At 37.2% G+C, this 27,023-nt stretch overlaps 1 protein-coding gene across 1 annotated transcript in view; it reads left to right on the top strand.

Moving 5' to 3' along the window:
• The window catches only part of LOC149551825 (neurochondrin family protein), a 255,668-nt gene that overhangs the window by 102,042 nt on the left and 126,603 nt on the right, over window positions 1–27,023 (top strand). The window contains exons 8-9 of the mRNA XM_089787327.1: window positions 26,248–26,365; window positions 26,450–26,649. Coding sequence (XP_089643453.1) covers window positions 26,248–26,365; window positions 26,450–26,649 — 318 coding nt within the window. The remainder of the gene's footprint in view (window positions 1–26,247; window positions 26,366–26,449; window positions 26,650–27,023) is intronic.

Raw genomic sequence — 27,023 nt, 5'->3', positions numbered from 1 at the left:
TTGGATGATGATAGGTCTCTTGATTCCAGTCTTGAGATGAGCATTGTTGATAGTGTTTGTGATCGTACTAGTGCATCGGGATTGCAAACGGGGCTCATAGAGGAGATTTCAGAGGTGTACATGGTGAGGAATGCTCATAGCTTCATTTTTGATTCTCATGTACATGACCTATTCATGATACACAATTCAGGAGCACATGTGTTGAATAGTTGGAATGATAGTACAAAGTTTGGAGGCAAGGTTGATCAGTCTCTTGGCTTGCTCCCGCTTGAGGCTAATACTTCTGCAACACTTGATGATGATATTGAGTTGGTACGACAGTTTCAGTTTGGGAAAATGTTGCAAAGATTGTTCGATGATGACAGGGACATTATGCAGTACTTCTTGTGGGATCCAGGTGGTGAATTGCTTGAGGATAAGCAATTTCAGGGGGGGCGGACTGTCATGTCCCTTTTTTGGAGGTAATTTGATTTAATTAATTTAACTAATTAAGTTGTCCAAAATAATGAATATTTTATGAGTATGACTAATTAATTATTTTAATTAAATAAATAAGTGGTATTAAGTTAATTATTTATAAAGTTATCAAATAAACAAATATTAAAAGGTAACTTTATATTTAATTAATTTAATAAAGTGACTTGAATTATAAAATATTTTATAGTCACTTAATAAATAAAATAATGTTCTAGATGTTTCTGGAGAAAGTGGAGAAAAAAGAATAAATAGGCACCCTGGGCTTCATTCTCAGCAGACAAATTTGATGTTGTTGCTGTTGTTGTTTCACTTTGTGGAGCCTAGGGTTTCTGCAGATTACTTTGTCATAGGAAACGAAAACTTCCTATTGATAGCAATTTTGAGGGTGTGAAATATCACTTGAATTATTGCAGTTGGGAGGAAGATACTTCAATCTTCTATTTGTGCTACATTGAGAAAAAATATTTGAGTACAAAAAGCAGTCTAAAAAAAAAAATCCGAAAAGCAGACTGAAAAAAAAGCAGTCCGAAAAAGCAATCCGAAAAAGCAGTCCGAAAAAGCAAAGAAGTCCGAAAAAGCAAAGCGAAAAAGCAGATCTGAAATAGCAAAGCGGAAAGGCAGCATTGGTGAAAATTATTACAGCCATCTACAACCAGGTTCCTTTGTTAGCATTGCATTTTAGGTGTTATAAATTTCAGCTGTAGGTGTGCATTATACCAACATTATCATTTTTGTAATCCATGTAAATGCCAAGAGTTTTGGCCATATTTCATGAGCACTGTATTAGAAATTTCATTGCAATTAAGGAGATAATAGTTGTTGGTGTCATTTGAGCAATTCAATATCATTTATTATCAGCTAGTTAGTTTGCATACCAACTGTTTGTAAAAATGCTAGTTGGCTGTAGGTGTTCATTTCTCATGCTTAAATCATATATATGCATTGAATATTGCCAAAATTAGTTGCACATTCATGTTAGGTCATGGTTTAGACAATCTGGAGTCTTCTTGTGAGCATTCTTATTGATGCAAATTGAAGAAAAATGTCATTTTAGCAAACTGAGTTATATCAGTCATATGACCTTTGGATGCAAAGTGTTTGACAAAATCTCTTGAGCCTTCAATCAAAAGTTTTCAATCAGTTTTGAGCAGGGTCATTACAGCAAGGGGAAGATAAATTAAGCGAGCTAAGAAAAGAAGATATGGGAAGGAGGATGACTCTAAGCATCAACCAAGAGACAACTGTCTTAAGAAACATACCAAAAGTAATAGTAAATGAAGATAACACACACTCATAGGCAGGATCAAAACTTCAAAATTGTGAGAATCAGAAAGGAGATAATGTAGTATGGAGACACCAAACAAGCTAGGATTCACCTCAAAAGGAGAACATAGATTCTACTCCAAAACACAAAAACAGAGGAATAGAAAGAATGCCAATGGCGATAGATAAAACAAAGAGCCACTCAAAAGTGGATGTTAATTCTGCTCCCCCAACCGTCACAGGGAAAACAAAACATATTACTATCGGAAAAAAAACAAAAGAAGGAAGAAAAAAATCATATGAATTTTGGCAAACACCCCTCTATGGGAAGAACCCCTTTGATAACTATGAACCTCATTCCCTTCGAGGTGGAAACCTTAATGAATGAAGTATGGAAGGTAGATGAAGACAAGGAGAACAAAACTATAGACAAGACATAAGCACCCTCAAAAACCTACTGGGAGGAGTTTGGGGCTTAGATTCAATAGATCATGAACATCCAAAGAAAACACAAAGTAACTTAGAACGAAGGAGAGATATAAAAGGAACTTCAGAATATGACAAATCATATGCAAACAACAATATATTACAAGAGGATGAGATAGAAGTAGATCGTAATACGAACAACACACAAATAGCTAATGAGTATATAGACATATTGGGAATAGGTCAAAACATGGAAAGAACTGAGCATCCAAGGTGTGGAAAAAAGAAGCAGAAAAAAAGAGGAAGGAAAGCACTTATGGAATTAAGGACAGCAATAGGCAACACAGAGAATCAACAAAAGTTACAAGACATCTTAAAAGAAGGGAAGGGGAAGAGCCTTCCCACAATACAATGAGGATCACAACTTGGAATGTTAGGGGCTTGAACGCTCCTAACAAGAAGTGCTTGCTTAAGCACAATCTCACCTTATTTAGTTATGAACTTGTTCTAATTCAAGAAACCAAACTAAATAAGGTGGAGGAGAGAAGCTTAGTAGAACACTGGGCTATGGGAAAACAGGCATAGTAGAATCTGTAGGGGCCTCAGGCAGGATGGGCATAAAATGGGACCCGAGGAGGATAGATTTTAACAATTTAGCAGCTAGCAGCAACTAGATAGGGGGAAGAATTAAGTGTTACAAAACGGACACCCAATTCATTATAATTTATTATTAATGTATACAATCCTACCCCAACAACTAATAAGAGGGCACTATGGAATGAAATAAGCAATTTAATGAACAACTATGAAATGAACAATTTCTAGATTGGAGGGGATTTCAACGCACTGCTAGAACTAAGAGAGAAAAGTGGAGTACAAACAATCACTCAAGTAATGTCAGACTTTAGAGAGTGGTTCATTTGAGATAACCTAATTGACATTCTAACAACAAATGGGCTATATACTTGGTACTTTCAACTTTGCAATCTAGTCAACAATCTTACCAAATGCAGGATTAGACCATTTCCCAGTCAGCGTAGAAATAGTAGAACAACATAAGCCGTCTAGAAACCCATTTAAATGTGAAAAAAATGTGGTTTTTGAATGAGAAGTTCATGGAAAATATTAATCAATGGTGGCAAAAAGACAAGTTTGAAGGCTCTAAGATGTTCTGTTTTGTCTCCAAGCTTAAACTTTTAAAAGAAAACATTAAAAAATGGAATAAAAACCACTTTAATAACATTTTCAAAGAAAAATTGGAAGTAGAAGAAGGCCTACATAAGTTGAATGAGGAAATCATAAAGAATGGAATAAACAACTATAAAAAAGAGAAAGAACTACTCTCCAAACAAGAAAATATACTAGCGAAAGAAGAAACCTTCTGGAAACAAAAATCAAGGGAAGTATGGCTAGCAGAAGGTAACATAAACACCAAATTCTTTCATAACAGCACGATAAACAATAGAAATATAAACAAAATAACAAGTATCAAGGATAGTGTAGGAAATTTGGTAGATAAGCTGTCACAGATAGTAGATTTTTTTGTTAACTACTATATCGATATTCTAAATAACTATGAAAGCTCTAACTTATTAGCACAAAATACATTGTTAAATACAATTCCAAAGGTAATCACAAATGAGGACAATAAGTTTCTGAACAAGGCATTCACTTTGGAAGAAATAAAGGCTGCACTAGTCAGCCTTAGTCCGGACAAATCACCAGGACTAGATGGCTTCCAAGCCTTTTTCTTCTAGAAATGCTAGGAGATCCTAGGAGTAGACTTATGGCTTGCATTAGAAGCTACAAGGAAATCAAACTCATTATTGGCAGAAATCAACAATACTTTCTTAGCTGTCATACTCAAGAAGTCTAATTATAAGGTATTCAAAGATTTCCATCCTATTGCATTATGCAACACTATATAAATTTTTAACCAAGGCTCTAGCTAATAGACTCAAAATGGTATTACCCAAACTAATCTTGGAAGAACAAATAGGATTTGTACCAAAAAGGTCTATACTCGATGGAATAATCATCATTCAAGAACTAATCCACTCGATCCAAACTAAAAGGGAGGCTTGCATGTTAATGAAACTTGACATTCAAAAGTTGACTGGAGATCTATGTGCAAATCACTTGAAGCCTTTGGATTCTCACATAAATGGACCAACTTAATATTTAGTTGCACCTCAACTCTGAAGATATCATTACTTATTAACGACACTCTGGAAGGCTTCTTAAGCATTACTAGGGGTATTAGATAGGGGTATCCTATCACTCCCTTCCTCTTCATAATCATGGCAGAATCATTTGGTAGAGCAATAAAAAAGGCACAGAGAGAAACAAAAATCAAAGGAATTTCGATTACAGAAGGGGTAGCCAACATTATGCATCAACAATTTGCAGATGACACGATCCTTCCAAGGGAAAGTACACTGGAAGAAGCTAGGAAGTACAAACAAATTATTAAAACATACATGGAGGCATCAGGACAAAAGGTTAATATGGAAAAATCAGAAATTTTCTTCCTAAATACTAATCCGACAGTAGAAAATAGCATATATCACTTAATGGGTTATAAAAAAGGATCCTTCCCATGCAAATATCTAGGTGTGCAATTAGAAAATGGAGCCAGAGATAGAAAAGCTTGGGACCCCCTCTTAGGCAAATAGGATAAGAAGATAGGAAATTAGAAAGGAAAATGGCTCACAAAAGTAGGACGAGTAACAAAAATTGAATCGATTCTTTTAGCTATTCCTACATACCAAATTTCGTGTCTACCTTTTCCCAAAGTAGTAAAGCAAAAAATAGACAAAAAGCTAGGAGACCTTTTTTGGAAAGGAACAGATGATAAGAAAAAACAAGTGCTGATTAAATGGGAAAACGTATGTAAACCAAAGTATATGGGGGTCTAGGAATCAAGAATCTATGTTGGCAAAATGAAGCTTTGGGAGCTAAACTAGTATGGAGGATGTATAATGAAAAATATAGTAAATGGGCTCAAATCCTTTCTCTGAAATATCTCAATAGCTCTAATCCTCTCTCCTTGTTTAGAACTGTCAACCCTCCTAAATGATCCAGTACTTGGAATTTTATGATGCATTGTTGTCCCCTCATACACAACAATCTAACTTGAGACATAGGGCAGGGAAGGGAGGCTTTATTTTGGGAAGATTTTTGGGATGGACTCCCTTTTGATCTTCCTCCTAATATCAAAAACACACTTGTTAATGCTTGGGGCAAGCATGTAAAGGAATACAAACATAAAATAAATTGACATTGAATCGAGGAATGGGTTTGGAAATTGGTGGAAGGAACTACTCTATCAATACAAGAGAAGCAATAGTTTGAATAGTTCAACAATCAGAGATCAGCTAGCTATAAAGAAAGACAAGACATATTAGTCTAAGGGGCTTCAAAATCAAGAACTTATAATGTCAAAAAGGGTTATGAATTAATAATCAACCCCAAAGATGGGACTAGATTAAGATTCCCCTAGCCTTGTGTTGGGATTCAATGTGCTTACCCAAGGCTGATATTTTTTCTATGGGCAGCCTTACAAAAGAGAATACTCACAACTGATAGATTCACCAAAATGGGTTTTGAAGGTCCCTCCTGATGTCCTCTATGTAAAGAAGATTCAGAATCAGTTGAACACTTGCTATTTCAATGTAAATTTGCCAAGGAACGTTGGCAATGGCTAAGTCACAAACTCAACTGGAAGACATCCTTACTAAACAACCTCTAGGAACACCTACAAAGCTGGCCTAAACACAAACAATCCAAGATTTATAACGGGCTATGGAAAATCTCTCTTGCAATCCTTCTATGGGAAATATGGAAGAACAGGAATAGAAGGATTTTTAACAATGAAGAAATGAACTTTAGATCATTTCAAAATAAAGTGGAGGCATCAATGGACCCTTGGTCTACTAGTGAAGTTGCAAGGTTCTTAAAGAGCCCACCGGGGACCAAGTCTTGCTGGGTGTGTGGCTCCAACATTGAAAAAAGGATGAGGCCGGGATTGTGCCTTGGGGGAATTTAGTGGAATGGATACCTCTTAGTCCTTGGCTCTTAGCCAAAGATAGCTGTAAGGCTTGTGCTCTTGTATCAGGTAGCTACAAATATTTTGTGGAAGACCTCCATCAAAAATAAAAATAAAAATAAAGTGGAGCCAAGTATATCATAAGTGATCAACAACAATCTAAGAAATATATTCAAAGAGGAAGGCTCGTTATCGGATTGGGATGCATAGATGTGGAAAAATTGGAGCAATCTAATCAATCTTCCAATGTTATACTCCGAAGCTATAAGCAAGCCAGATTGAATTGTATTGGAACCCCCACCATTTGGATGGGCAAAACTAAATTTTTGATGGAGCATCTAGAGGGAATCTAGGAAGAGCAAGGTTAGGATGTATTATCCATTCGGACAAGGGTACTTCGTTAGTTAGAAGGGCTAGATCTCTAGGCTCCACTTCTAAGAACATAGCAAAATTAGATAAGATAAGATAAATTTATTAATGTCCAACGAGAGACCAATGAGGGTCCAAGGAATCAAGAACAGTACAAAAGGCGAACGCCAACAAGAGCGGGAACACCAAACGGTAAACCAAAACAAGAGAGAGAGAAAGAAACAACTAGGTACTCCTCACAGGCGAGTAGTCTAGAATGGAAAGGTGTACACTAGAACGAGAAGGTGCACTAGGCTGCCTCCTCCGAGGACCGCTAGAAGTAGGGAGGCACTGATGAGTGTGATCTCCGCGGGGTCTTATAGACTTGGTGTGGCTTGAGCTAGAGTAGAGAGACCGTTTCGACCCTTGGGAGGGAACCATAGGGGTGAAGAAGGAAGTAATGAGCTGCACAAGGGTTGAAGTCGAGGGAGACTAGATTTGGAGAGTGTGGTCATGAAGCCATAGGGTCTCCTGAAGAGTGTAAGACACCACTAGTAGGTATAGCTGAAAAATGAAGAAAGCAACCTGCACTCTCTGAACAAATAGTGGAATCTCCCCCGGATCTCATAATAGATGGGACAACGGAAAATAAAGTGAATCTCAGTCTCAGTCTCCTCGAGGTGACAAAGGCGGAAAACCTTGTCATCCCTGTCGTTCTAGTGATCAATCTGGATACGTAGTCGGTGAGAACCAACTCTGAAAGAACCCAATGAGATTTGAAGGGCGTGAGTCCAACGACGAGTGAGGTACCAGGGGTGCAAAATGATTCCGTCTTGGATATCAAGGAAGTGTTCAGTGTAGAAGGCCATATGTGGACGAAGCCCACCGAGAGGGTGACTCCAAGTCGTGATAATATACTGCCTGTAGATGTCAAGTCTGACATGCTCATTCAACTCCTGTTGGGGTGGGAGGAGATGAGCTAGAGTGTCTAGGGAAAACTGAAAGGGAGGCAGGTGATCCATAGAAATACCAATCGAGCCAAGAATGGTAGAGGCCTGGGTGAACCAACATCGAGATCTGCTACCAAGGTTTGAGCCCACTACCACCTCAGAGGAGTAGTAGGCCAAGTAGGAATATCTGTGACGGCCTTCGGAGGAATCGACAAAGCTCTGAAGCCTTTGAAGGAACCAACTCAAATAAAAAATGGTCCCCAACCTGAAGGGATGAGCCCCAAACCCGACTAGAATGATGCTGTGAGGTGTGGATTAGTGACATCTGATAATGCAAAACAAAGAAAAAGAGTTTGGACTCTCTCAAAAGAGGCCCAGTCAGACTCCAAGAGGGAGGGCCCCCACATAGTAGAGCCATAGAGGATAGTTGGTTTGACTGGGGAGTCCAGAAGGGACATATTGGTCGTGGTGTCTTGGAAGTGGTGACGAAAACACTATCTCTCAAGCGTAGCAAGGGAGTCGAGCCCCTTACTAACTCGGGGCTGCATGGCCGGTCTCAAGCTAAAACGAGGTCCAGAGAACTTAATCCCCAAGTAAGTGTAAGAAGATGCAATCTCAATCTCGGTGCCCTAGAAAAGAAAATGGAGGTGAGAGGTCTTTAGATAGTTGAAGGCAATAACTCAGGTCTTGCTTAGGTTCACAACTAGCTCGCGTGAGTCACAGAAGGAGGCCAACCAATCAAGAAGTCGCTGAAGCCCATTAGGGGAAGAAGAGCTTTGATAGAAGGTTTAAGGATCAACATAGAAATAGGAATCTCGAAACTAATCATAGAAGGGGATTCCCAAATCATTCTTAATGCTATTAGGAAAACAAACACACCAAACTGGAAATTAGACTCCATCTTGGAGCAAGCATTACCACTAGTAGACAAGCTTGAAGATATCAGGATTCAACATATTTATTGAGAAGGAAACTCTGAAGCGCATAGATTAGCAAACTTAGGTGCCGATGGCATAGACCTTAAAGAAAAACAATCAGACTTTCAAAACGAATTTTAATACTACCTAAATCTTATATATGTAATCACCCAAAAATGGTCATCTAGACTATTAGCCCCCTTCTCAACATGTTTGCTAAATTATTAAAATCATTTATCTAGATCAAATCTTTAAAAATCAATTTATTTGATTTTATCCTATAGTTTGACCACTAGATCCTAAGTTCATATTTCGTTGAAAGGAACATGCCCCCCTTTAATTAAATAAAATGACCTGTTTCACCTCTTATCCTAAGTTGCACACATAAAGTCATTTTCCCATTGTAAAAATAAAAGAAAAGACTTTTTGTCTCACATGGAAATGCAAAAGTCAATTCTTTCTTATTGGTGGAAATGATCTTGCACATCGATCATGCAATATTCAACTCCCCACCCTTGATTAGATCTTCTTGTCCCATGATCTCTATTGTCCATACTTCTTTAAAATGGAGAGTTTTCTCCTCATCTAAGGATCCATCATCTTTGCATTAGTGTTATGTTGCAGGTTTTTCCATAGGTACTCTTGGAGCTCTTGGAGAACTTTGTGGTTTGACACTTATTCTTGCATAGCATTGTAGCTTAGTCTCATAGTGCATTGGCATAGCTTCCTTTATGCATTTGAATAACACACTTAGCTTAATTAGAGGGATTGTAATACTTTCATATTTGTTAGCTTAGTTTGCATTCTTTGCATCTCATATAGTTTGGTTACATCTTACATAGCATTTTCATGGTAGTTCTTGGGCGCTAACATTCTTGCTCTTGTCATTGAATCTCCCATTTCACGGTGTACTTGCAAGGGGCTGCATTTCTTAGGCTCAGCTGAGAGCTATTTTCATTGCTATTTCATTCCTTTGCACTCCATGACTAGGGAGCTCTAGGTTGACATTTGAGACTTTCAATCGATGAGATCTCTCAAATAGAAGGACTTAGAGAAGTGCACATTTTGGTGTGTACAATATATATAACTCATGAATCAAGGGAGGATCATAATAATATAAGCATTAAATGCAAAAACTACCTAGAGCGTATCCGAACAAATATAATATAAACGACTCAAACTTCAATAATCCACAACGTTAAGTAATTAAGAACAAACTTAAAAGATTAGTAAACAACCTATCAATCATCCTGTCGTATGCCTTGAAACGCTGTAGAAAATACTAAAATCTAAGCTCGATCCTATCAATCTAAATGCGGCAGGATGACATTTACCACAAAAGAAAGCCAAACATATTAAGAAACAATGTAAACAACATGGACCCCTATCAATTTCTTAAACACTCCAAATAACCGCCTCATTATTCAACAGGGGCAAATCATTGTATTGTCTTCAAACAATATATCAACCCCAACTCAATATAGGCAAACGTAAACCCAAATTTTTCTATCAATTAACAAATATCACCCAAGATCCAAAGATTAATCAGAACGAGGCAGAAGTAATTAATAATTATAAAAAACATTTATTTTAAATTCAAAATGTCAAAATTCAAAACACCTGTAATTTTGCAAGACTAAAATTCAACAACCACACTTGGATTAATCTGATCAAAAGATACGGGAAACTTAAATGCTAAGCCAGATCAACCCAATACCAATTAACTAAACAAATAATCTTAAAATAAAAGGTAATGAAACATGGGCAATTAAAGTATAAACTAAAAACAAATCCAGGATCTCTAGATTAAGAAATATTCGTCTTTCTTTTTTTACTAATTGCTAACGACTTTATGTGAGTTTGAAGTTCCATGTAGAAGGAAGAAAATTCCAAGGATTCCAACTATGTATTACTAAAAGCATTTAAAGTGTGAAGGATTTGGAAAGAGGTTCAATTGTGGACAGCCAATTATTATGTCAAAAATCAACATAAGAGGCCCACAAGATCCAAAGGAAGGAATACCTTCCAAAAACCTCAACAAGGACATGGGCACTTGTATATAAAAATCAAGAAAACCAAATTGAAAAATCAATGAAAAGATGTAAGTACTGAAATTATATGTAAAGATGGATATAATCTCAATAGGTTACGAAAACTGGGGTATGCCCCTTTTAATTTTGTACTTTGTATAGGACTGTGGTCTCGGGCAAGACTGGAGGTTTTCTTTCTCCATTCTTTCCTACCAGGGCCCGTTTGAACAGAGATTTTGTAATTTTATTTTAATAATATAATATATAGGGCTTCAGCCTTTTACCGATTAAAAAAAAGTGAGATAAGCTTAGAATAATACCACTGTAGATATTACCAATTCAAACTATATTTGGGAGTTTTAGAACAAATCAAGCAAGGTCATATTTGGGGACATTGCAGTGGTATCATAACATAATCTTGCCATCCTATGAATGGGAGTTTATGCAAACCTATCAAAGAAGATGAAAGAAGATCAGAGAAGGTCCCTATGAACGAAATGGCCAATGAGATGAGGTCCTTTGTGGAACAAACAAACCAAGCCCTGATAAGTCAAATGAAAAAATCAAAGCAAGCTCTTCTCCAATCCTTGCAAACCATGGGGGATTCAATCCTACCCCTTTCATGGAAGAGATTCTAATTCAAATCATTTAGAAAATATTAATGTGTCATCAACCTCTAGGGTACCCTAATCTACGTTCTTGCCTAGAGAAGAGATACCAAGAAGAGAGAAAGGAATACAACCACCAATGAATAACAGTGATGACATTGCAAGAGGTTATGCAAATCTGGAGCCCCATGTTAGAGAGGTATCATTTAGAGAATTTTGTGAAGACAAATGACGAGAGGCACCTAAGAGACACATGAACGAGGAGCTCAAAAACAAAGTAAACAAAGAAACACTTGAAATTTTGATGGATCAGGAAAAATTGCAGCTCACACATTGTTGCAGAAATTGAATAACTTCTTCACCATGAGCCCCATGACAGAAGAAGATGCACTCCAATCTGCAATACTTTATTTGGAAGGGGCACTGAATGAGTGGTGGCTTCATGGGCTTGTTTCCCTAGGCCACCAAGATAAAAACTCCTATAGAGAATTTCCCCAGAGACTTATTAATAGATTTGATGAAAGGGACCCTGAATGGTATTTCCAAGGGCTAACTCACCTCAAAAAAACTAGAACCATGGAGGAATTTTCCCACCAATTCCATAGGTTATTTGTTATGCTGCCAGATCTTTCTTGAAAGAGGCTCACTTATATGTTTATAGGACTTAAAAGACTCCACCAAAAGCTTTGAAAAATCATTTGAACCCCAAAACTTGGAGGAAGCCATAATAAAGGAAAAGAATGTTAATTCTAATATAGTTAAGGAAAGACCTAAGAATCTCACAAGTAAGGCACATTGTGAGTATGAAGGGTTAAGAAAATTTGATAAAGGCAAATCATGCTATTTTTGTAAAAAATAGTGGGATACTGGGCACCAATGCCAAGGCAAGGAAGTTCTCAAGCAAAAAGAGGACATAATGAAGAAAGGCTTATGTTTAAGGTGCAAAGAAGCATGGGCATTAGAACATAAGTGTGGGAAAAGGAATGAAGCCCATAGAATAGTAGCCATATCAGACAGAGAAATATGAGGAGCGCCTCATAAGAAAACAAGACATGGTAGAAGAGATATGAATAACATCCAATCACTAAATGAAGGGGAAAAGTGGAGTTTTGAAGAAATCCAACCCTAGCTATGGCAATGGTGCACAAATTTGAGAATCAAATCAGTAACCAATACTAGAGAAGAAGGGCAACAAAGTGGAATTACAAATCAGAAATTCATTCAGTTCAAATTATTCAAGAATTATCAATTTTAAGTTTATATCAGAACCAATAGATAAGACTTGTGAACAAGTAATGAATTGAATATCAAATAAGAGAATGAGAACTTGTAATGAAACAAGAAACTACAAACATATTAGTGCAAATACTTGTATTTACTCACACTTAGGATCTTCTCAATTTCTTGTATGGGAGTAAGGGAAGATTACACATTTCTAGAGGCCTGGAAGAAGATAGTCTCTACCAAGAATTATAATGATTGATAGTCCTAAAGGGATATTCATAGAGGCTTGGGAAGAGATAATGTCTCTCCTAGGGATTATAAAGATGGATAGTCCCAAAGGGATGTCCAGAGAGGCCCGAGACAAGATAAAGTCTCTCTTAAGGTTTGTAGAGCCTAATAAATCCTAAAGGGATATCCCTAAAGACCTGGGACAAGATAAAATTTCTCATAGGGATTGTAGAGATGGATAAATCCTAAAGGGATATCCATAGAGGCTTGGGACGAGATACAGTCTCTTCTAAGGATTGTAGAGATACACAAATCCTAAAGGGATATCCATAGAGGCTTGGAACGAGATAAAGTCTCTTCTAAGGATTGTAGATGGGTGTGTCCTAAAGGGATATATCCATAGAGGCCTGGTAATAGATAAAGTCTCCACTAGAAATTATAAGGGATGGATACAACCTAAAGGGATATCCATAAAAGCTTGGGATGAGATAAAGTCCTTCGTAAGGATTATGGACGTATGCTAAAAGGGTATCCTTAATGTTTGGGAAGAGTTAAACTCTCCCCTAAGGATTATAAGGATTATTTTTCAAAAATCATCATGGCACAAAGAAACACTTAACATGGGAAAGGAGAAGTGCTACAACACATCAAGATAAGTTTCATTTTGAATTATTCTTAGTATTTAAATTGAATATTATGACCTCTAGACTTGATAGGCTCATATTTGCAAATATATGACATTACTAACCCCAAGTTGAAATTGTCGTTTCAGGATTATTCAAAGGGAAATTGGAGAGACATTCGCATCAAAAGTTCACATTGCTTGAGGACAAACAATTTTGTGGAGGGTGGACTATGATGCCCAATCGTTTAGTTCATTTTTTAAATTTGATTATTTATAATATATTATATATGTACCGTCTTAAAATGGACACACTTGCCTTTTTTAAGACCTTTTAACACCCATCCTTTATTGACTTCTTGGACCATGTATGGAACTCTATTTAACGTTCCTATTCTCCTATTCTACCATATCTTCTAGTTTCATCTATGCATCCTTTTGGACCTCTCGGGGCCTGTTTTTTCCAATCTATGGGTCTAGCTTGACCTAGTCCTTTCTAAGGCCTTTTTTCCATCTTCATGGTCAAGGTTGATCTAGGTCGACCTAGTCCAGGACTATGTTGACCCTGATCAACCATGTCCTTGATAATTGTGTGTTTCAAGGCCCAAAAGGCCTCAAGTTTACCAATTGATTCATTATGCTCCCCTTTTGGCTTGCAGTTAACTCTCCGCTTAATAGTCGGCCTGTAGTTAACTCTTTGTTTAATAGTCGGCTTGCAGTTAACTCTCTGTTTAACTGTCAACCTTAAGTCAGCCTTTAACTATTTCCCGACCAGAAAACTAGTATAAATGGAGGCTTGGGGGCTTTGTTTTCACATCAAGCATACACATATCATCAAACACTCCCAAGCATTCAAGCAAGTAAACAAGTTTCTTCAAGCATTCAAGGATCCTTTGTTAGCATCTCTTCTTCAAGATCTAGCATTATTGTTGGTCATCAAGAGAGGAGATCTACATTGTGGAATCCATTGTCTTCTTCATTGATGCACATTTACATCCATGACTTGATGATGTGGTCATGGTAGATCCATTGCAATTGTGGAGATATCGTACATCCTTCATATTGAATTCATCATCTACAACATACAAGGCAAATCCTTATTGAGAAGGGTTTTTACAAGCAAGGTGAATATTTACATTTATCTTGTTTACTTTACATATATTCACATTCACATTTCAAGTTTGATTCCTCAATCTAGGGCTTGACTAAGGCAAGCCCTTCCCCACCTAAACCCCAAAATCAAGTTTTTATGTGTGTAGGAACATGATATCGGAATTGCGACGACATATCTAGAAATAACTCTACAGAAGCTTTCTAGAGATGTTGGTTCGATTTTGTTACAGTGCTGTCAGACTACGTCAACTTGCGGGAATCAATCCTTGCAAGTCAACCCAGTCCTTCTCTAGGTCAACCTAGTCCTTTCTGCTTTTCTGGACGAATGATTTTTGGGTTTTGTTCCTTTCGTTGTTTCATTTGGGAATCCAAAATTGGATATTTAGAAATAGGCTCGAATCCTTTACTTTTAGAGCTAAAATACATCTTCCTCTACATATTTCAAGGTGAGTCTTTCAGATTTTATTTCCTTTCATATCTTTACCTTAGATTTATATCTTAATTGGGCTGATTGTATACATTCAACACCTAGATCTACATTATTTAATCAATTAGTTCAATTTTACATACACATTATCCTACAAGGCTTAAAGAGAGTATTTCCTTGTATTGCATTCTCCTTTATAATTTGAATTTGGTATTGGCGCCCATCTTCCTTTGGGTTCTAGCTAATCCAATTTGGATTAAAAAAGGGATCATATTTGGAAATTCCCCTCTTTCCCTCACATACATATTTGAATGGCTTAGTGGTCTAGAAAAAAAAAGATCTACAACCCTATTAAAGTGTCTCCCTTTTCCCCCTAAACATTTTGGTGAACCTGTCCACTTATCCCTTTCTTTTGGAGTTAGATCTTTCTTAAGATATTTCTTCTTTTGCATTGCCTTCTTGTGGATTTTTTGAGTTATATCATTTGATCTCTGTTTACCGTATAAGTAAAGAGATCAACGCATACAGACAATAATAGTAGAATAGCAGAATTATATTCGCAATCGTCGATGAATGATGCTTTACAAAGATCCTAGACGGGATATAAATACTACCGCCGAGCCTTCTCGAAGGGGTCCGTCAGCCACAATTATTCTATCCGCTACAAATTATTTACCGCCGGACCGTCGGCTATAGAATACAAAACACCGCCGGACCGTTGGCTACAGACTAGAAAATACTGCCGAAACTATCCAGTCGGCTAACACCATCCCCCCCAAAAAAAAGTCGTCTCCTGACGACTAACAAAATTAGGAGACAACTTACAGACCACAGAAGAAACTAGAGAGAAGGGGGCGTCATAGAAGTGTGCTGCTGGCGACGTAACTCATACACCTGCTCTGTCCTGATGCGGAGATCTGTCTGAATCCGAGAATTAACTTCGACGGCCTCCTTTAGAAGAAGTGCCGCGTCCATGGCCTACATCTTGGCTAATTGCATCTCGTGCTCAGCTGCATCCTTATCTCGAACTGCTGCCTCCGTACCTTGCTTAGCCACGTCCCTCTCTTGCACCGCTGCTGCCAAATCTGCCAGTAGTGCTGCTCGCTCTGTGGCCCATGCTGCCTGCTGGTCGGCCAAGTCGGCGGCTAGCTTCTGTCTAGCCTCAGTCTCTGTTGTCAATGATCTCTCTGTTGCAACCCTGTTCGCCTCCGCATCTTGACGACCGTAGTAAACATCTTTGTACAGTCCCACAATCTCATGTGCTAGCTTCATCATAGGGGTGTCACTGGGTCCCAACTCCGGCTCAGTGGCCCAATTTGCCAACATCTCAGCTGTCTCCGTTGCCGGTCAGCCCTTGTCTATAAAGCAAGTCTAAAATTGCCGAGGACAAATCCCACGGATATTTGCTCTGATCAAGTGCCACTCCCTCTGCCGAGTCAGGGCCTGAACTGCCACATCGTGGCCCTTCTTCAATGCAGACTTCATAGTCCTGAGGTAATCTCGGCACCTGTCCTCATCTGACCCATAGTCCTCCTTGGCGAAGGCCTCCAATGACCATTCTGCATCACTGTTTTCCTCCTCATTAGCGGTAGCCATGCCCACATCCGGTGCTGCCTTCTCTGTTGTTGGCATAACTACGGCATGTGGCATTCTCTCCTCCTGAAGCTGAGGCTCTGGTACCGCTGGCCATGTTCCTAAACGCTTAGGAGACTGAATGGATGGACCCCGCTTCGCCGGAGTGAGTCGGAACTGCTGCCTCAAAAACTCACTAGCTCTATCCATCACCTCCGGTTGGTCAAACTGCGCAAGCTCCATGTTCGCCTCCGGCCACAATTATTCTATCCACTACAAATTATTTACCACCGGACCGTCGGCTACAAAATACAAAACACCGCCGGACCGTCAGCTACAGACTAGAAAATATTGCCGGAACTATCCAGTCGGCTAACAATCTCTCTCATTCTCTTCTTTGCATTAGATTTCTTTATCTCTTCTTTTTGGATCTACATCTAGTTTTGTTTGCATTTAGCTGGATATATCTCATTCATGGATTTTGTAACATTGAATATGTACCTTCCTTTACTTCGTGATCATTCCTCTATGCTGTGCTTTATTTATAGAGATGAACGTTTTATTGATAATATGACTATTTGGGATGAACATCTAGGTAAACATGTTGACCATTCTCTTCCTCATGAAAACAATAACATGGTGATTGATCCCTTTTCTTTTCAACATGACAGTTGATATTTCTCCTCCTAAAACATACCTTCCTCTTAGGGATTTTTTAGAGAAAGAGAACATTATAAATACTTTTATCAATGTGACCTTGTCTTCATTTGATTCTCCTAGTAGAGATGATTCATTAATGGACATCCATAATCCCTATTCTAAGGATACCTTGGGAAAAGAGGGTAATGGTAATCTCCTTAATGCTCTCTCTTCTAGTGATGAGTCTATGGTGAAGTAAGATCTTAATCAAGTTAATGTAGCTCAACCTATTCTCACTCTAAAAGGTTACCGTTCATTGAATAAACCTCTCATTACTGTTAAGGGGAATTAAGTTTTAAGAGGGAACCTAGCGATTCTAAGGACTATCATATGGTGTCTCACACGTATTGTACAAGAAATAATCTTCAACCTACTATCTCTCTTCCACCTTCTCAACCCGTTCTTCCTTCTCCACCTTGTCATTCTCAAAATCTTGGGTTGGATTATGATTTGGTATTGCAATTACGTAATAACCCTACCAAGATTTCTCTTTGTTAACTTCTTCAAAGATCTCCTACGTATCATGAAGCCTTGTAAAAAACTTTATGCACTCTTCCAACTTCAATCAAGATAACATTAATACCTTTTTTTCAATGCATGAATGGTAACCTTGGTCCACCTCAAATTTTGTTTACTCATGATGATTTACCTCCTAAAGAGATTCAAGATTGTTATGATGCTCTTATGGTAACTGCCCTAGTCAATGGTAACCTTATATGCCAAACCTTAGTTGATAATGGATCTGGGCTTAATATTTGTAGCATGGATAAATTAAAGCCGATCTTTCAAATATCGAACCTGACAGTAATTCTATTCATGGCTTTGATAATGTTTCTAAGAAAACTTTCGGCGCAATCACCTTACCTATCAAAGTAGGTCCGGTTATATTGAATGCTCATTCACGTTATGCTTGGACCTCTTAATTACAATCCTCTTTTGGGTAGACCTTGGTTACTAGCTATGCATGTTGTTCCTTCAACTCTTCATCAAAAAGTCAAGTTTATCTATAATAATGTGATGTATACTCTTCATGTGGATACTAAACCAAATAGTTGTGAAAATGTTGAGGAACAACAAAATCACGAATCTAATGATGATTCTCCTTCTACAAGTACCCTTCTTGGTGATGACTGGGGATCCTTAGATTTCACACCTACCTTTATTGCGGAATTTAGAGTTAAGGACCTTCCATTCATGAGAAATCACATAGCTCCTCCCTTCACCAACTTTGTTTCTACTTCCACTCATGATGAATCTATTAAATCTAGTGATAAAAATCATATGCCCTTAGGCAATGGGGGTCATGAGTACTCTTTTCATACCATTGCCGATCATAATTTAGGATGTGTGCAACAAAGTGTTGAATCTCATTCTTTGCCCAAATCCTCTTCATCATATAACATATCTTCCCCTATTAATCAATAAATTATCTTACCTAAACTCCTTTGCACTAAGGTGATTACTAGGCCTAAATGTAGAAAGAAACATAGTAAAAACCTTATGAATCTTCCGTTTTGCATGTATCACCATTATCATCGTCACTCTGCTAATGATTGTCAAGCTTTGCATTTTAAGATTAAACAACTTCTTCATCATGAGGTTTATCACATATCCCCCATGATGAGTTCTCTTTTAATCCTCATTTCTTCAAATACAATTTACATCCCTATTATGTTGGTCCACACCATGTAACATGTTAGCCTCTCTCTTAGGGGCTCATTGTCATACATGACATGCTTTGTAAGTAGCATAATAGGATATCTTTTCCCGTTTTGTTCCTACACATGGCGGGCAGGGGAACCTTATCCATTTTTCTCACTTTCTCATGGATCCAATGTTTCCTTTGGTTGCGTGTTATTTGTTCCTTCTTCATCACTTCCTTAAGATGCTAAAATTGGCAATTATTTCTCCATCTTGGGGTGGGATGGGGGCATACATGATTCCCTTATCTTTTCACATGTTTTTATTTTTCAAGCACACCATATAGAGTACACTAGCATGACATAACTTGCCAGGGCCAGTTACTCTCTCTTTTACATGTCTTGGTTTGGTTGACTAGTATGCCATACACACTTGCTAGACTTTGATCTATCCTAGCGCATACACAAACCATTCTCTTAATATAGTAGTATTATATCATGAGAGTATTATGAAAATATGTGGGATTGACTATCGGGAACACAAACCTTCTAGACCATTCAATCCTCCCTCTTTCTATTTTTTGTGGGATAGACTATTGGGAACACAAACCCGCTAGACCATTCAATCCTCCCTTTCCTTTTTTTTTTTGTAGGATTGGCTATTGGGCACACAAACCCGTTAGACCATTTGGTCCCACCTCTTTTTGTTTTCATGGGATTGACTATCGGGCACACAAACCCATTAGTCTATTTAATCCTATCCCCTTTTGTGTGATTCACAATAAGGAACACAAACCTTATTGGGCAAGTTAATGACACTCCCTTCTCTCTCTTTCTTCCTTGTTGGTAATATCTTCTTTATATGATTTTGGGATATGATGAAGGCAAATACGGATTTTGAGTATGGCTTAGAGTACCTTAGCCTTTATGGCTTGGTATGATTTCTGAGTTACCTTCAAATCTATGCATTGTTCTTAGCTTGATGTTTTCTTTGTCTCCTAAGTTGTGATAAGATTATCTTTTGCTTTTGATCTACTTTACCGTGAGTTTGAGGGATATCATACTTCCGCTAAAGTGGGAGCTAAATATACCATCTTAAAATGACCCACTTACCTTTTTAATACCTTAGTACCTGTTCTTTATTGAGTTCTTGGACCATGGATGGATCTCTATTCAATGTTCCTTTTCTTCTATTTGATACCATATCTTCCAATTTCATTTGTGCATCCTTTTGGGCCTTCTTGGGGCTTGTTTTCTCCATTCTTTGGGTCTAGGTTGACCCAGGTCAACCTAGTCCTTTTTGAGGCCTTTTTCCTCCATCTTCTGGGTCAAGGTTGATCCAAGTCGACTTGGTCCAGGACTAGGTTGACCCAAGTCGACAATGTCCTTGATAATTGTGAGTTTCGGGGCCAGAAAGACCTCAAGTTTACTATTTGATTCATTATGCTCCCCTATTGGCCTGCAGTTAACTCTTCGCTTAACAATCGGCTTGCAATTAACTCTCTATTTAATTGTCAACCTTAAGTTGGCCTTTAATTGTTTTCCCACTAGAAAACTAGTATAAAAGGAGGCTCGAGGGCTTCATTTTCACATCAAGCATACACAGATCATCAAAGACTCAAGGCAATCTAGAGCTCAAGGCATCCAAGCATTCAAACAAGTAAACAAGTTTCTTCAAGCATTCAAGGATCTTTTGTTAGCATCTCTTCTTCAAGATCTAGTATTATTGTTGGCCAGCAAGGGAGGAGATCTACATTGTGGAATTCATTATATTCTTCATTGATGCACATTTACATCCATGATTCCATGATGTGGTTATGGTAGATCTATTGCAATTGTGAAGATATCCTACATCATATCGAATTCATCATCTACAACACACAACAAGGCAAATCCTTATTGACAAGGGTTTTTACAAGCAAGGTGAATATTTACATTTATCTTGTTACATTCACATCCACATTCACATTTCAAGGTTGATTCCTCAATCTAGGGCTTGATCAAGGCAAGCCGTTCCCCACCAAAACCCGAAAACCAAGTTTTTATGTGTAGGAACATGATAGTGAAATTGTGACAATAGATCTGGAAATAACTCCACGGAAGCTTTTTGGAGAAGTTGGTTTGATTTTGTTACAGTGTCGTTAGACTACGTCAACTTGCGGGAATCCGTTTTTCCAAGTCGACCTAGTCCTCCAATCAACCTAGTCCTTCTCCAAGTAGACCTAGTCCTTTTTGCTTTTGGACGAACGATTTCTGGGTTTTGTTCTTTTCGTCGTTTCATTGGAGAACTTGCCATTGAGTATCCTGAAATAGGCTTAGATTTGTGACTTTCGTAGCTAAAATACATCTTCGTCTACATATTTCAAGGTGAATCTTTCATATTTTATTTCCTTTCATATGTTTAGCTTAGATTTATATCTTAATTGGGCCGATTGTATACATTTAGCACCTAGATCTACGTTATTTAATCAATTTGTTCAATTTTACGTACACATTATCCTACAAGGGTCAAAGAGTGTATTTTCTTGTATTGCATTCTCTTTTATAATTTGAATTTAGTATTGGCGCCCGTCTTCCTTCGGGTTCTAGCTAATCTAATTTGGATTCAAAAAGGGATCATATTTGGAAATTTGCCTCTTTCCCTCACATACATATTTGAATGGCTTAGTGGCGTAAAGTGGAGGCCTACAATTCTATTAACACACTTCCATTTTACCCCTAAACTATATATATTGTTGATAGGTAATGGACCGAAAGCTATACTAATTATTATTATGTGTTAAGCTCGAGTAGACTCAAACCCAAGACATCCCACATGAGAGGCACACAAGTTATTGTTGTGTTGTGGGCTCTTGCCTAATAATATAATGTATTATTTGTGTAATAACATATTATTAACTAAAATGTAATATTAAATGAATAAATAAGAAATAGTTATAATTATAATTACAAGAACATTGATTAAAATACTAAGATACATAATTATCTAAATTATTACAGCCTGTTGTTTGACTCTGAGGTTATCTTTAACCATCTCAATTGCAAATGGAATTCTAACTTTGACCAGCCCTTTTGGACTAAGTGTTTGCACTCTCTTTGGTGCAGACCTGTGGAACCCAAGATTCTTTGTTCTATTTGGCAAGTCTTGTTGCATAAAATATCCGTTACTATGTTTGATGGAAATCCATAACCGTGTAATGTTTGTCACCTACCTGAATCTGTTGATCATATCTTCTTTGAATGTTCCTTTGCCAAAGGGGTTTGGAAGTTGTTTGGTATTAATATTGGTCAGCACATTTCCCTCTTCCATGCCATCTCTGGTCACATACCTTGTCCATAAGTTCTAACTTAGTTTGGGCTACATTCTCTTCTTTACTGGTTTGACATTTGTGGATTCTTAGAAATGGGGATATCTTTAAGACATAGGGTTTGTACTGGGTCTCTGTGGAGATTCATTGTTAGACACACGTGTGTGCAGGTCTCCATCAGCTTCAAGGTTAAGGAGTAGAAATTTCACAAAGTAATTAAGGAATGCACAGAGATCCTCAAAAGAGAAGACCTGTTATTTGACATCCACTCTGAAGATAAAAGAGAAGAAGAGGCAGATTGTACACTGCAAGAGATGTTAAATCAGATCATAAAGAAGAATAGAGCGGCAAACCTTGTATCCCCTGCAGATTATGCTCTGAGTGGGTCCGAAGACAATAGGCAGTCCACCCCTGCTGAACATGTGGAGCTAGTGACAGCAACTCCTTTCCAAGTGGTGCCAAGGTAGGTTATCAGAGGTGAGAACAACAGGGACCATAATCACATTACAGTCAGAGAAGTGATTAATAGGATGATCCCTAACAACAGACCTGAGAATAGCCTGATCATTGTTCAGAATGCTTCTGAGATTAGAGCTAGAAGGAGACCTCTTATTACTGTCAGCCCCATTCCTAAGCCTCCTGCAATTCTTATTGTAGCTATCCTCAACAATCCTTACAATGTCATCAGAGAAGGAGGACTACGGATGAGGTGGTCAGAGGGAGAATTAGCTTTGACTGCCTGAATGGAAGGACTACGGATGAGGTGGACAGAGGGAGAATTAGCTTGGACTGCCTGGATGGAAGAATGATATACTAGTTTGTTAGTTTTTTGTTTTAGCTCTTTTTTGATTTTTTGATGGCCTGATGTTTAAGACATGATTTGAACAGGCCCAGATCCGAGTAACTCTTTCTGATGTTGTTGTTCGTACTCTGATATTCTCTCTTGAGTTGCTGATACTTTGTTATCTTGGCTTGACTTATATTTAATAGAAATAAAATAAATAAATAAATAATAATATATAATCACAACAATATAAATAATAATATTATTAAATAAAAACATACAAGTCCATGGAGAAGGCAATCATCAACCGATGGCATATTATATAATTTACAGTAATCATTGACGGAGGATATATTAAGGAGCCGATCTTGGTCTATAGAGACATCAACATTGGTTGAAAGACATCTTTTGCAAACACAAAGATTATTATGGTGACCACAATGAAAGGTATGGCAGCAAAATTGGTTGATTATGTCTACAAAGATTATATTCTAAGTGGTATGAACCCAAAGTTGAAGGACACAGTCTTTAATTGAAAACTTGACAAATTCCTTCAATGAAATTGACTTCCAAATACAGCCATGTTTTAACTAGTATGAACTAATGTGAGATGGAAAAAGAAAAATTAATGACAAACCTTCTTAGAAGTGAAAGAAATCATAAAGATTTGCATTGTTCTATATCTGCTAACTTACATGAGGTAGTTGGAAGGAAGATTTAAACAAGCTCGATCAGGAACAAATTAATATTTAGTTAATTTTGTTACTACTTAAAGAAGAGTTGCTATTTGACTTTGGGCTACAATCTCTTCATTCTGGCCTCTTTGAAATCCACCTCCTCTCCAAAAGGGGCATATAATAAGAGATTATAAATTATGTGGCATAATTTTTAAATAATAAATTTGAAAGCAGAGTTTGTAATTCCCAACATGTAAATTGGGAGTCAAACTTCTTAGGCTGGCAGATTACTGCAGCCACTGTTGAACATCAGATTGCCTTCTAATGGGGGACATTACATTCATACCTATGTTCTTATTGGGCAAGCATTAAAATCACAATTTGGTGTTCAAAGAGATCAGTTAATAATGAAAACTGCAGTCCATTATCAAACAAGAGATTGCTTACACACACACAGATATTCACACATCTCTCCATTATGCATCCACAATCTACACCTTAGTATTTTTATTAAGAATGGATTGATTCATAGATATAAAAGACTACACTTTATTATTTGTAAATGATTGTAATTATAAACAAGGGTAATTAATTCAATAAAATATTAATCAGTAAGAAGTGAGGCAAACATAGAATAATACTGTAGATATTACCAATTCAAACTCAAATTGGGAGTTTCAGAACAAATTGAGCAAGGTTATAATTGGCAACATTACAGAACATTAGTTAACCATTACATTAAGATCTTTAATACAATGAAACAAAAAGTGACATTCATACATCGTTAAGCATTAATGATAATATTAGATATTTGTTTTCTCATCTTAAATCATCCAACTGATGTATAATTAAATCTCTCATTTTTATTTACCGCATAATAGCATGAAACAAAGAAGTTTCACGAATGTCATAAAATTGGATGCAACACCCAACCTCCATCCTAATCGATTACCTAAATTATCCTGAAGTCCAAGTCTAAAATAAATAATCACCTTTAATTATTTACCCTCGTTCTTATCTCCTTCCAAAAATTAAATAATGATTCTATTCATTTAATTTCCTCTCACATGTCACTTCCTCTAACTTTTCCCACTACCCCCTAATCTCTATTGAAGATTGTAGCTGTGATAGAGATCTTTATTTCTGACTTTGCTTTATGTTGAAATTGGGAAATACCTCTATTGCGTCAACAACTAGAGAAGATATTTCCATCATATTAAGTGAGCACAATCTGGCATTCAATGTGTGCTAGGTGTCTCATTGTATGAAGAGACATGTAACATGCGAAGAGTCATGCATTTTGGAAATATGAAGAGACTTGCATTTGGAAATATGAAGAGACTTGCTTCTAGAAATTGAAGAGATCTTCACTTGTGATATGAAGAATCTCTCTCTCTCTCTCTCTCTGTGTCTCTATATATATATATGTATAAATGATTGTTTTGTGTGATAATATATGGTATTCAGTTGGAAGCATTGTACTTGAACTTTATTATATAAATAAAAGAGATATTTTTCTCGTGTGATTGGGTTTTTCCATGGTTACCAGGAGACCGGTCTCCTACACCTGGGGACACGTCTCAGAGACCCCCAGTACCGAAGACACGTCTCTAGGTACGTCCCCAAAAATGTTTGGATGCAAAAGGTTTTGGTTGCCATCTCCAAAGTCCCCCAACCAACAATTGATGTCTCCCACCAAAAATATTGAGCATAAGGCATCATAAAACTCCTAAATCTTATCCTCTATCATCACCCCTTAAAAAATTGTTATTACTTATATCATATATGTTAGTAATTATAATGATAGCCACAATAGTTTTCCAATCAATTTGCTTAATTACCTCTAGAAAGACTTGTCAATGATGTATAATTATTTCTTTATTAAACAACAATTAATGTCTCCAAGTACCCCCGTCTCCTATTTTTGAAAATTAGCCGTACCAGTACCAGTACCAGTCTCCAAGGTCTCCAAGTACCCCAGTCTCCTGGTAACCTTGGGTTTTTCCCTTCAAGTTGAAGGGTTTTCCTAGGATAAGTTGATGTCTCTTTTTTTAAAATTCTACTTTTGTTTATTGTTGTTTATCTTTATTTTTGGGTAGAACATTAACAATCTCCACCTAAATCTCCACTAAGAAATTGTACACACTTAATCTTTGATTGAGGTTAGCCTCTCCCATCAAATCAAGCACATGGGCCATTTGCACATGCACATAAGGCCTTGTCCTATCATCCTCAATCCCTTTGGAGTGTGACGACAAACTTGCCTTAAAGGAAAAATCCTCCCCATACTCCATGCTACACTTGGCACCATCTCATGGCTTGAGAGACCTAATCCTCCTCCACCTGTGATCCCCATCAAGTCATCTTGACCCTTCATCTGGATTTCCTTTGTCAATCTATATCCCACACTTAGTCATTTTCTCTTTCTCACCCCTTTATCATTTGGGCATTATGTTTCTGAAATTGCGAGGAGCACACATTTAATAAACTATCTTGGCCAAATCTACTCAATAGGAGGTTTGACATAGTGTGATTTCAGTGGTTCATTTGTTTCTATGCTGATTTAAATTTTCAACACCTAATCTCAGTGTTTTGCTTGATTGTTGTGTTGTTTGGTTTTAAATTAAAATGCAGTTTCATTCACTTTAAGACATTTTTCATGCACACAGCAGTTTATAATATAATATTTTTGGGTTTCTTGTCAGCATGGAGGGACAACAATTCAAGTGGTTTTGCACTACTAGTAATATCAATATAACATTTTATTAAAATGGTTGTTAAATGCATAGAGCTACTTATAGGGAAAGTATTTTAAGATATTATATGATTACTGCCTGTACCTTTGAAGGAAAAATATGTGTTTCTTACCATGGTTTAATCTCATAGTTGCTGATAAAAAACATCTGGCTCTCGAACTGGCAATGTCCATGATGGAGATGTTTGGAGAGGATTGGTTGATTGGTCCAATGGAATTACCAGAGGAAATGACAGTTCCATCAGATAGGTAAATGCATGTTGGATTCATTACAATTTGCAATTGAATCGGGTATGATGCATTTTATTGCATTTAACACTGTTGTTTATGCAGGTGTCTTTTGCTTGTTTTGGAAACATCAAGGGTTGAAGTTGCTGTATTAATAAACGAGCTTGCTCGTTTGAAGTTTGAATCTAGTAATAGCACAGGTTCAAACCTAGAAGAAGCCACCATAAGACAACGACATCTTGCCAATTGTTATGCTTTGATAGAAAATATAATAAGATTGATCTCTAATGCTTATGAAAGGCAAGGTAGTTTCTTCTCCCTCTCGTTGCTTTCTGGCTATTATTTTGCCTTGTTTCAGGATGCATGTAATATTTTCATCTTTGAAGTTCAATTAATTCCAAAAGCTGCTATATTTCTTCTGTCTGTTCTAATTTAACTTTGTAAGTATGAATAAAGCATATATATTGTATTAGGAGAATGTTTATGCTTAGCTTTTTAAAAAACTGAATCAACTCTTCTGATTGTACGTAGGTTTGTCATTTATTGCTTATTAACAGTTAAAATCACCCCTTGGAAATTTTTTTATTGCTTGTAAGACTAGACTCTCTAATGAAATGATATTGCAAATCTGTCGGGAGAACAGTCACAGTTCCTCATGGAGAAGTATGGATGAATGATT

The sequence above is a fragment of the Cupressus sempervirens genome, chromosome 6 (assembly GCF_028749045.1).
Source record: "Cupressus sempervirens isolate cs-2001-9-10 chromosome 6, ASM2874904v1, whole genome shotgun sequence".
In the NCBI taxonomy this organism is placed as follows: Eukaryota; Viridiplantae; Streptophyta; class Pinopsida; order Cupressales; family Cupressaceae; genus Cupressus; species Cupressus sempervirens.
This window is presented reverse-complemented; position numbering and strand designations above follow the sequence as displayed.